The sequence below is a fragment of the Trematomus bernacchii genome, unplaced genomic scaffold, assembly GCF_902827165.1.
Source record: "Trematomus bernacchii unplaced genomic scaffold, fTreBer1.1, whole genome shotgun sequence".
In the NCBI taxonomy this organism is placed as follows: Eukaryota; Metazoa; Chordata; class Actinopteri; order Perciformes; family Nototheniidae; genus Trematomus; species Trematomus bernacchii.
Genome location: NW_022988043.1, coordinates 11,134,765 through 11,147,582, shown reverse-complemented (window position 1 = coordinate 11,147,582; position 12,818 = coordinate 11,134,765). Strand labels below are relative to the sequence as shown.

The 12,818-nt window shown below is 39.2% G+C and overlaps 1 protein-coding gene across 1 annotated transcript; it reads right to left on the bottom strand.

Moving 5' to 3' along the window:
* Nucleotides 1-545: 545 nt before the first annotated feature.
* Nucleotides 546-1,412, bottom strand: LOC117472572 (G-protein coupled receptor 15-like). The gene has a single exon (XM_034117856.1). It carries the CDS (start codon nucleotides 1,410-1,412, stop codon nucleotides 546-548), a length of 867 nt encoding a protein of 288 aa, XP_033973747.1.
* Nucleotides 1,413-12,818: the final 11,406 nt, after the last annotated feature.

The following is a 12,818-nucleotide window of genomic DNA, read 5'->3' as shown; positions in this document are numbered from 1 at the left end:
AAATATAACTTTAATTTTATAAAGTATCACAGGTGAGTTTCATGTTAGAAAAAATAGTTTCCAAATGAAGAATTTGGGGTTTAAGCCCCAAACTGTAATTGGTTGTCCTCGAGAAATGCGAGGGATCTCTACATTCTCCTCACCTATCCCCCAAAACAGGTGCTATAGCTCCAACATTCATCTTTAATATAAAGATCTCTCAAGTGGATTTATTTTCAGTCATTTTCAAAACGTGATGATTGAGAACTCACATTCATTCAAAAGTGATTACGTGCACGTGTCATGTCCACTTCAGTCGCGTGGTTTGAACACTTATCCAATCTCCTTATGATGCCTCATCATTTGTTCGCCATTAACGTTCAAGCCAATTCTGAAAAACAGAGGAGAGAAAGAGAGAGTTTCTGTTATTTTCTCACACAATATTTGTTATTCACACACAACATTGGAAAAACAAAAAAAACTCATATGATTAAAAACGTTGCGTAACACACGCATTACACATACATACTGACATTTGAAATCTAACAGTGTTCACAGACCGACTCTCACCTGACCCTCCGGCAGGGACACAGCCTCCGCCACACCTTCATCCACACGGCCTCCCGCAGCGCCGGGCTCCCCCAGATGTACACAGCCGGGGTCACCAGTGCGTTCAGCCGGGCCAGGATAGCAAACAGGTTAGTGGCTTCATTTCTAAACCTCATACCTTTCCTGGTCAACTGTCTAACAATTATATTGACAAAGGATGGACACCACAGAGCCAAGAAGCAAATAACCACAAACACAATGATGCGCAGCGACTCCCTTTTGCTGTCTCTCTCCGCACTGGGCACCTCTCTCGCCAACTGGTGTCTGGCTATGATGTACAATTTAATAGTCATCAACACTTTAATGAGAACTATAATCTGAAGTGTCATTACACCAAACGCGTTTATTTTGGCCGCCTCTGATATAGGCACCATGTTCTGCACGGTGAGGATGGAGTATGTGTAAATCCAACAAAACGCACAAATTCCAAACACAAAAGACCTTGTTATGAAACGGTTGTAAAAGAAAGGATGGCACACAGCGAAGTAGCGGTCAAACTGAGCAAAGAGGAAGGTTAACACATTGACACCGAGGAATGAGGGCAAAATGTAGTACGTCCCGTTCCTCGAGGGATAGCCCTCCTGGACGTCGAAGAGGCCGAGGTAGTAAACCGAGAAGCCGGTCAGAGTGTCACTGATGCTCGTGTTCAGCATGAATATGAAGCGGTTCTGGCGCCGCAGAGACCGGGTGGAGGATATCCCGATCACCACCGAGCCGGCCACCAGCACGGCGCTTGTGGCGAACAGAATATGGAAGATGAAGACGAGGAAGTCCTCCGGAGTGTCGAAATCCACCGACAGAGGGATGGTGGCGTTAAGGGGCATCCTGGCACCTCGCCAGAAGACCAGCTTTCCTTTGTATTTATAGATGATTGATTTTCATATAACAAACATTATACTCTCTAAAGGGCAGATGTGACATGTTAACACTTCAGACACATGTCAGACATATGGAAAGAATAAATGAGGCCTGATCAGAGGAGCCTCAGGAGGGTTTGTTTATGGAAAACACAAAATGATCAGCAGTCTCTTGTTTTGCTTCATTTGGTTTCCACAACACAATGTCCTTTAATTCTAAAGTCTTCGTGTTCAAGGATCTACTTTTATCATTTTTGTTTGATTAACTTTCCCAAATTCTACCTCTTCAGAGTATTTTCTTAGATGGTTTCTGAATTAAGCTTGGTCTTCAAGAAACAAAACGTGCTGTACTTGCCATGCCAGACACGTGAGAGCAGCTCACAAATGGAACAGTCTATGTACTATAACTGTAAAGCTCTTTATGATGGAACTAGTCACATCAGATCAATAAAGACTTATAAGGTCATCTTCCGATGTATTCCAATTTTTCTTATTGTAGCATTAAAGGTCAAAGGTCAGATGATGTTGTCCTGGGTCATGAAAGGAATATTGTGTTTTGTTTATTGTATTGTTGTTTTTAAAAAAAGCATTTAATTGCTTAAAGTGTTTGATGTTGTCCTGGTTTTTAAAGTATTTAACGTTTACCTTGATTTGAAGTATTTCATTATGTGCTTTGCAGCTGGAAATAAGACAAGATAACTGACCCTTTATTATTTAAACATAAATTAATTTGTGTTTTGAGAAACTCAAATTTTCTCTTGACACTGCAGGATAGTCTAATTTCTTTTAGGCCTCATTTTTACGAGACAGTTGCAATTCAAAGTTATTCTGTTCCCAAAAATGCCTGATTTACTATTCGTAACCCTATTTCCAGTTGTTCACAAAGGGTCATGGCAGGGTCTTCCTCCAAATGAGTCTACATGGACATGAAGTGTTAAATCATAAAAACATAACCAACACACATAACATTACAAAAACATGAACACAAACCATAACATACACTTTTAGTCCGGGTTCACATTGCAAAATGTTTAATAAAAATGTTGTCATAAAGTATTGATCAAACATCGTCTGTGATGACCAATCGATTGTATAATCATTTCATCTCCTATTGTTGGGTTACATTAAAGTCTGTCCGTTTTTTAGTCATTGAATCATACAGTACGATCTGTTAAAGGCCCGGACACACCAATCTGAGCTTTCATCCTACCATATTCGATTAAGTCAATTCATATTTCAGCCACTAGAGAGAGCAATGCACCATGTCTCCACTATGATTCTAATAGACTTTTCTCTGCTCTTGGCAGTAGTCAGTCATCTCATTCTGTAAAGGCTTTTCTTAACGTTTTGATTCCAACTAAGCTCATACTCAATATATGCAGTGTAGCAAATTATTGTTCTTGTTTACTTACATGATGTAGAAATACTTTAGGTTCACTGCTTCATTCACTCAAGTTTTCTCTTTAAGCACAATCAATTATAAGCAAAACATATAAGAAAACCAGTGTAATAAAAGTCACTGAAACGCACAGTTAAGTTTACTATACAAAAGTAGGTCTGTTTGCATGAATATATTTGTAACTGTGATAGGCCTACTAAATGAGAAAGTGTGTGTTTTATTTACACATTTAAAAAAGTTAAACTATCCAGTCAACTACCAAACCCAATGTGAATTCATAATCTGCCCTGTTAGAGAGGATTTAGGCAACTGTTTGACAAGCTTGGAATCAAAATAAACTTAAATTGTTTTGTTTATTGCACATGCTTAAAGGATTCTATTGATGCTCCTGACCTCAGACCCAGAGCAAAGCGATGTTTTACAATCACTGAAGTCAGGACTGTAAACGGTTCATGGAACTTGAAACCTATATGCACAAGAAAGTTCTTAAGTTCTTAACCTCTGGGGTTTTACAAATAGGGCTTGTTAACTTGTTGTCCATGGAAATTAAAGTTCCTTCCTATATAAATAAGAGCAAATGAGAAGCCCCTCAGCTGCAGACACACATGTGTCTCTGCTGTACTAAGAACCCTACATGTTCTCTCTGCTCCGATGACTAACAGCAGCCATTGGTTGTCTCCTGTACTGCCCCTCACAAGCTTTGGCAATGTGTTGATGTTTCTTTTCAGCATTACTCTGGCTACATCTATCATTGTCCTCAACATGTCTGTGTCCCTCTCCATCCTGCTGAACAAGGCTCTGCGCAGCGAGAACCGCTTCATGTACATGCTGAGCACCTGCCTCAGTGACATCTGCTCCGGTGTGTCCTATTATTATGCCGGTGTTCTTGACGTGAGAGATAGCTTCAACTCACCAACGAGAACTTTTTACATTGTACCCACATTCCTTGGGCTGTCTTACATGGCAATCCTGGCCGCGCAGGCCGACAGGTACCACGCGGTTGTATCACCTTTTAAATACTCCCAGCACATGACCCGAAACCGGACCCTGCTGGTCATCTTTGCCTACTGGGTCTACGCTTTCCTCATCGTGGCTGTGTACAACTTGGTCACAGTCGGGATGGCCAAGAGGGTCACAAGCATGGGTACGTTTGTAGGAAACATATTCACGGTAATTATAATGATAGGGCTGAATGTTAGGCTGTTCATTATAGCTAGGTTCCAGCTAGGGAGGGAGCCGCCCTCTGAGGAGAGGGACAGCAAGCGCTCCTCCGTGTATCTCATACTGGTGGTGGCAGTGTTTTTCTTAGGGACGTGGCTTCCTATATTCAGTCACATTATTGTCTGTAACTTCATTGGTTCCACCTGTTATAGCTTCAGAAATGAAGGCACTGACCCTCTGCGCATTTTGCCCCGAGTTAACGCTGTTCTGACCCCCATCCTGTACATCAGAGGCTGCTCTGCGCTCAGAGCCACGCTGCTCACCAGAGTGTGGAGACACTGCTGCAGGAGGAAGAAGAGGGTGATGTTTGACGAGTCTGAATGTGTACGCAAAAGTTGCAATACCTGATAGTTAAATCCATATCATTTTTATTTGGACACACTTGAGCCCAGAATGAATTAAATCGGCTGCAGAAAAACGGATTTATATTACTTAAATCAATATTTATCATGCTTTTTGCGCCTTGTTGACACGCATATATTCTAGCTCGCTATGGATTGCCACTTTAGGCCCTAAACTCAAACTACAGAATCTTTTTTTCTTTTGTATGTTTCCCCATGTTCATTTTTGTTGAATCTTGCTTGAATGTATTTGTCTTGTTGTCCTCACTTGGCTTTATGACACAAACAGTCCCTGAGGTTTGTTTCAGAAATATGATTGATGTCAAACTTAACGTGGTTTTAAATCCATGCCAACCAAACGTATTAAAGACTACTCATGGGTTTTTATTATGAACGCAAACCTAGTTTAAGGACATTTTCAGGCTTTGTGTTTCTTGGAAGATGTTGAAAATGTTTCATCATGAAGTCACATGTTGTAAAGCTATATCATTTCCTTTGTTGTCCTCAAATCGCATTGAACGTATATTGATATCGTTGTTAAAGTTATAGTCTGAACGTCCTAGTACATGTTCTACATAGTCAGTTGCAAATAAACAGATTATCTATTGCCTGTTTGAATGTTATAGTATAAATTACGATATTAAAAAAGTAAAGGTTGTCAATAATTAAAGGTTTACTTTGTAGGCTTTATGGCTTCCCTGTTGTGTCGTCACATCTTCATTTTTCGATATAAACTAATTCATTTCCTTATTTGAAACAATAAAATCTGAAAAATGCAAATAAAGTGTGTCTATGCCTTTATAAATACTTGTTCTGATAAGCTTTCACCGTCTTTCTGGTGCTGTTGGTCCTGTAACCTTGAATTAATACGCAATTTGTTCCTGCAGTGAATGTTAATTGTTTGTCATTAAAAGGTAGCACAAGGTGAAATAACTGTGATCGGTCGTGTGTGTTCACTGAATTCAAGTTGCACATAGATATTTGATTTATGTCATATCTTAATAACTTTTTCCCCAAATACTACCTCTTCAGAGTATATCTTCAGATGGTTACTAAATTAAGATTGGTCTTCAACAATAACCAAAACTTGCTGTAGGCCTACTTAAACCAGCCATACCAGACACGTGAGCAGCTCCCAAATGTAACAGTCCACAACACCGTATATAGTTGTAAAGCTGATGGAACTTATCACATCAGATCAATAAAGAGTCAGATATAAGGGCATCTTCCGATGTATTCCAAATGTTTCTTATTGCAGCATTATAGGTCAAAGGTCAAATGATGTTGTCCTCAGGGTCATGGAAAGTCTGCTATATATGTTTATTGTATTGTATTGTTCTCATACCTTTTGTGTCTCTTGTATCGTTCATAACTTTTATCCGGGGGCTGGGGCTGGAAATAAGACAAGATGGTCAAAATCCTTTTAGGCCTCATTGTTATGACACAGTTGCAATTCAAAATCATTCTGTTCTCACAAATGCCTGATTTACCATCTGTAACCCTATTTCCAGTTATTGACAAAGGGCCATGGCAGGGTCTTCCTCCAAATGAGTCTGCATGGACATGAAGTTGTAAATCATAAAAACATAACCAACACACATAACATTACAACAACACAAACCATTACAAACACTATTTTAGCCCAGGTTCACATTGCAAAATGTTTAGTAAAAATGTTCTCATAAAGTATTGATCAAACATCTTCTGTGATGACCATTCGATTGTATAATAATTTCCTCTCCTATTGCTGGGTTACATTAAAGTCTGTCCACTTTTTAGTCATAGAATCATACAGTATGACCTATGAGAGCTTTCTTCCTACCATATTCGACTAAATCAATTCATATTTCAGCCACTAGAGAGAGCAATGCACCATGTCTCCACTATGATTCTAATAGACTTTTCTCTGCTCTTGGCAGTAAATCCTCGTCCTCATAAATAGGCACTCACAGTTTACACAATTATGTAGAAATACTTTAGTTTAAATACTTCATTCACTGAAGTTTTTTCTTTAAGCACAATAAACTATAAATATAAAAACGCAAACCAGTGTCATAATAGTCACTGAAACTCACAGTTGAGTGAACCCATTCAAAAATCTCTGCTTGCATGAAGCTATTTTGATCTGTGACATACTGTTCGCAGCTTTCCAGCAACAGTGACTACTAAGTGAAAAGTGTTTTATTTACACATTGAAAAAAGCCATACTATTCAGTCAACTACCGAACCCAATGTAAATTCATAACCTGCCCTTTAAAGGTGGGGTAGGTAAGTTTGAGAAACTGGCTCGAGATACACTTTTTGTTATATTCCATGGAATGCTCTTAACATCCCGATAGCAATAAATATCTTAAGTGCTTTGACAAAAAATCCATAAAAAAATGTCATCTGTGGAAGCAGTGATACTGTAAAAAGTACGACCAATCATTTTAGCCGGCCCGGCTAAAATAACTGGATGGCCGACCTGCCTGTCAGCCTTCCATCGGGGCACAAACTTATCTCGTGCCCTCATTGGTCATGTGCGCGTTCGTGTGTGTTGGAGGAGGGGCTCTGTAAGGAAGTGGAAGATTTTTTCCGGCTGTGTATTTTCAAATTCTAGCGATCTCGAGCTGGTTTCTCCAAAATTACCTACCCCACCTTTAACCCTCCTGTTATGTTCGTTTGCCCCCCCCTTACTTTGGTGTTCCAAAATTGTAAATAATGTATCACAAACTCTCTCTCTCTCTCTCTCTCTGTTCAAAAAGTGCTCAAAATTCACATGTGTGCTAACAGTCCAGCCGTGAAGACATCTACGAGACAGTTTTGAGATTTCTTCAAATGCCGTTGCCATGGCAACACAATGCTCGCCATGAAGCACGATGTCGCTGTAAGTCCAATGGACACGGTCCGATCGTCCCCCAATCTTCACTTGTATATCACCGGTCCATGCCTCAACAGCTCTACGCCAAATCTGAGATCTCACCATATGCCGTTTCCATGGAAACGCATCCCTCGCCATAAAAGACGATGTCGCTATAACTCCTATGAAAATGTTCAAAAAGTGCTCAAACTTCACATGTGTGCTAACAGTCCAGCCGTGAACACATCTACGGGACAGTTTTGAGATTTCTTCAAATGCCGTTGCCATGGCGACAGATCATTCACCATCAAGTTAGTTCAAAGGTTTGCAGTTCAAATATTCTGCTGCTTTTCCAAGCCTTTTTACTTTCTTTTCTTCTCTCATCACACATTCAAGCCCCACATTCATGTATCATTTCAATCTAAATTCTTCACTTTCTTCTTACACATTACTTTTCAGCATAAAGCATTCCCACTAGCAATTTCTTCAGGAAATGCATTCTCTAGTTACCACTTACTGTACTTAATAATTGGTAGCATAAACACAAGTTTTTAAGTTGATTACTCAAAAGATTAAGTTGTTCCGACTAGTTTTACCACATGATTTAAAAGGAATTTTAAGTTGTATGTACTTAATTATCATCATTGTGAACACACGTTTTTAAGTTGACAACCATTTATAAATTAAGTTGCTCCAAATATATTGTATTCAATAGTTTTTTTTAGCTTTTTCATGTTTTTGCCTTTAAAGAAAGAAATTAATTGATTCCACAACAAAAATATTAGGCAATTCACTTTTTATTTTGAAATGCAGTTGTTTATTTCAACACATGATGTTTCAATCAGGAGAGAATTCATTTTGTTTGAACATGTATTGACACATGCCATATGATAAGGTGCATGAACACCTGAAATCACAGCTGACTGCAGGAGAGAGGAGAACCATTTTATAGTTTGGCTGCAGCACGTTGATTGGCTGCTGGAGAATGAGGTGAAATGTAATAGGTTAAAGAGAACGCCTGTGATGAGCTGATTATATGCAGCTGTGGAGTGAATGTATATACACCCAGTCTTCCTGAAAGAACTTGCGCTGAGCTTCATTTAAATCTTGAAAAAAAAGATAAATAACACAAATTTAAATTGCCCCACAAATAATAAATAATTAGCCATATTACCATGGGAAATGGGGACACAGCAAATAAATGCTGCCATCACATCGAAGTTAGAGGCCTTTGCATATTTAAAACCAGTGCCAAATATGTAAAATCTGTAAAGTTTTTGTAAAACTACAGTAACAAACTTTCAATGGCCACCAATCTGCAGATCACACACATCAATTTTACAAAAGATGTAACAAAGATGTTTACACTGCCGAGAGTCATTATTTGAAACAGTATGAACACATTTAACGCAGAATGCTTGCTCATTCATTTGTTTCCCTCGACTACGATGGTTGCCATCGTATGGTCAGATCCTGGGGTGGACCGGTCAATGATGATGGCGATATTCATGTCCTTTTGAAGCACATTAAATAATAGGTTAGCGCATAAGAGATAATGAATTAGGTAATTGCATACTTTTTAAACTGTCACTCTTAGCTAATTCAGAGCCATTATTACCAGCTGTTAAAGCAACGCTGTATTGTTTTCACCTATTGAGTCTGCATGTGTGTGTCATCATGGCAATGTGGTCCTGAAGACACACAGAGGTGGTTTTGAGTACTTTGCCTAGTGTTTAAATGTACGACAGAAAATGTTTTGTAAACTTGGGAGACTGTGTGTCAGATACAGTCGACATTCAGTATGGTGTTCCTCAAGGAAGCATCCTGGACCTATCCTGTTCTCCCTGTACATGCTCCCTCTAGCTCTAGGCAACATTATTAATCAGAATGATGTCAAATATCACTGTTATGCTGATGATACGCAACTGTATGTCTCTATTTAGCCAGAAAACCCAAGTTCTTTTAATGCACTTTTAACCTGTCTCAATGATGTTAACATGTGGATGAGAAGTAACTTTTTAAAACAGAATGAGCAGAAAACAGAAATTGTAATTGTTGGTCCAAAATCATAACGGCAGAAACTTGAGTGCGTGTTCTCCCCGTGAATCTTAGAACAGCAAACTCCCTTGAAATGTTTAAAAGCAAATTCAAAGCCTATCTTTTTAATATGGCTTTTAATTTGGGTTAACTTTCAATTGTCACTATATCATTGTCCATGTTTTACTGTCTCCCGTCTCCCCTGTGAATATTCCAAAAATATATTTGAAGATCAAAATGTTCCAAGAGAATAGGAAAAACACACACATGCTTAGTTAGTATTGGTTTTCAGGTTTTTGCATGCACCTTTCATAAAGACACAGTGTCCAATTATCTATATAAAAGCAGCTGAGGCTTAAGTTTTTGATAAGTCTCAATCAAAATGGTGATACCTGATCAGAGGGGAATTTAGATGCACTAGGCTATTATATAGGTACAAATAAGGTTACATTGATTTGTTTATTGCACATGCTTAAAGGCCTCTCTTGATGCTCCTGAACTCAGACCCAGAGCAGCATCCCTCAGGGATGCTGCTCTTTTATTTTTTATAATCACTGAAGTCAGGACTGTAAACGGTTCATAATGGAACTTGAAACCAATGCACGAAAAAAGTAGCTGAAGGACTCTTTAGTCAAATTTGAATAGCTTCTAAATATGTCGACAAGTTGTTAACCTCTGTTTTTTTTTACTAGGGCTTGTTTACTTGTTGTCCATGGAAATTCAAGTCACCCAGGGCCAGGGCCTCCTCTCTCTATATAAATAAGAGCAAATGAAAGGCACTCAGCTGCAGTCACACATGTGTCTCTGCTGTACTAAGAACCCCATGTTCTCTCTGCTCCGATGACTAACAGCAGCCAGGGGTTGTCTCCTGTACTGCCCCTCACAAGCTTTGGCAATGTGTTGATGTTTCTTTTCAGCATTTCTCTGGCTACATCTATCATTTTCCTCAACGTGTCTGCGTCCCTCTCCATCCTGCTGAACAAGGCTCTGCGCAGCGAGAACCGCTTCATGTACATGCTGAGCACCTGCCTCAGTGACATCTGCTCCGGTGTGTCCTATTATTATGCCGGTGTTCTTGACGTGAGAGATAGCTATGAATCACCTACGAGAACTTTTTACATTGTACCCACATTCCTTGGGCTGTCTTACATGGCAGTCCTGGCCGCGCAGGCCGACAGGTACCACGCGGTTGTATCACCTTTTAAATACTCCCAGCACATGACCCGAAACCGGACCCTGCTGGTCATCTTCGCCTACTGGGTCTACGCTTTCCTCATCGTGGCTGCGCACAACTTGGTCACACTTGGGGTGGCCAAGAGGATCACGAGCATGGGTACGTTTGTAGGAAACATAGTCACGGTAATTATAATGATAGGGCTGAATGTTAGGCTGTTCATTATAGCCAGGTTCCAGCTAGGGAGGGAGCCGCCCTCTGAGGAGAGGGACAACAAGCGCTCCTCCGTGTATCTCATACTGGTGGTGGCAGTGTTTTTCTTAGGGACGTGGCTTCCTATATTCAGTCACATTAGTGTCTGCAATTTCTTTGGTTCCACCTGCTATAGCTTCAGAAATGAAGGCACTGACCCTCTGCGCATTTTGCCCCGAGTTAACGCTGTTCTGACCCCCATCCTGTACATCAGAGGCTGCTCTGCGCTCAGAGCCACGCTGCTCACCAGAGTGTGGAGACACTGCTGCAGGGGGAAGAAGAGGGTGATGTTTGACGAGTCTGAATGTGTACGCAAAAGTTGCAATACATGATAGTTAAATCCATAACATTTTTATTTGGACACACTTGAGCCCAGAATGAATTAAATCGGCTGCAGAAAAACGGATTTATATTACTTAAATCAATATTTATCATGCTTTTTGCGCCTTGTTGTTGACACGCATATATTCTAGCTCGCTATGGATTGCCACTTTAGGCCCTAAACTCAAACTACAGAATCTTTTTTTCTTTTGTATGTTTCCCCATGTTCATTTTTGTTGAATCTTGCTTGAATGTATTTGTCTTGTTGTCCTCACTTGGCTTTATGACACAAACAGTCCCTGAGGTTTGTTTCAGAAATATGATTGATGTCAAACTTAACGTGGTTTTAAATCCATGCCAACCAAACGTATTAAAGACTACTCATGGGTTTTTATTATGAACGCAAGCTGTCAAACCTAGTTTAAGGACATTTTCAGGCTTTGTGTTTCTTGGAAGATGTTGAAAATGTTTCATCATGAAGTCACATGTTGTAAAGCTATATCATTTCCTTTGTTGTCCTCAAATCGCATTGAACGTATATTGATATCGTTGTTAAAGTTATAGTCTGAACGTCCTAGCACATGTTCTACATAGTCAGTTGCAAATAAACAGATTATCTATTGCCTGTCTGAATGTTATAGTATAAATTACGATATTAAAAAAGTAAAGGTTGTCAATAATTAAAGGTTGACTTTGTAGGCTTTATCGTTTCCCTGTTGTGTCGTGACATCTTCATTTTTCGATATAAACTAATTCATTTCCTTATTTGAAACAATAAAATCTGAAAAATGCAAATAAAGTGTGTCTATGCCTTTATAAATACTTGTTCTGATAAGCTTTCACCGTCTTTCTGGTGCTGTTGGTCCTGTAACCTTGAATTAATACGCAATTTGTTCCTGCAGTGAATGTTAATTGTTTGTCATTAAAAGGTAGCACAAGGTGAAATAACTGTGATCGGTCGTGTGTGTTCACTGAATTCAAGTTGCACATAGATATTTGATTTATGTCATATCTTAATAAGTTTTAAATCATAAAAACATATCCAACACACATAACATTACAACAACACAAACCATTACAAACACTATTTTAGCCCAGGTTCTTATTGCAAAATGTTTAGTAAAAATGTTCTCATAAAGTATTGATCAAACATCTTCTGTGATGACCATTCGATTGTATAATAATTTCCTCTCCTATTGCTGGGTTACATTAAAGTCTGTCCACTTGTTAGTCATTGAATCATACAGTATGACCTATGAGAGCTTTCATCCTACCATATTCGACTAAATCAATTCATATTTCAGCCACTAGAGAGAGCAATGCACCATGTCTCCACTATGATTCTAATAGACTTTTCTCTGCTCTTGGCAGTAAATCCTCGTCCTCATAAATAGGCACTCACAGTTTACACAATTATGTAGAAATACTTTAGTTCAAATACTTCATTCACTGAAGTTTTTTCTTTAAGCACAATAAACTATAAATATAAAAATGCAAACCAGTGTCATAATAGTCACTGAAACTCACAGTTGAGTGAACCCATTCAAAAATCTCTGCTTGCATGAAGCTATTTTGATCTGTGACATACTGTTCGCAGCTTTCCAGCAACAGTGACTACTAAGTGAAAAGTGTTTTATTTACACATTGAAAAAAGCCATACTATTCAGTCAACTACCGAACCCAATGTAAATTCATAATCTGCATGCCCTTTAACCCTCCTGTTGTGTTCGTTTGCCCCCCCTTACTTTGGTGTTCCCGGTCAAATTTGACCGGTCCTGTTCTAAATGCT

Bases quoted from the DNA above. Each gene is read 5' to 3' on its own strand.
- LOC117472572 (XM_034117856.1), bottom strand. From the start codon at position 1,412: ATGCCCCTTAACGCCACCATCCCTCTGTCGGTGGATTTCGACACTCCG.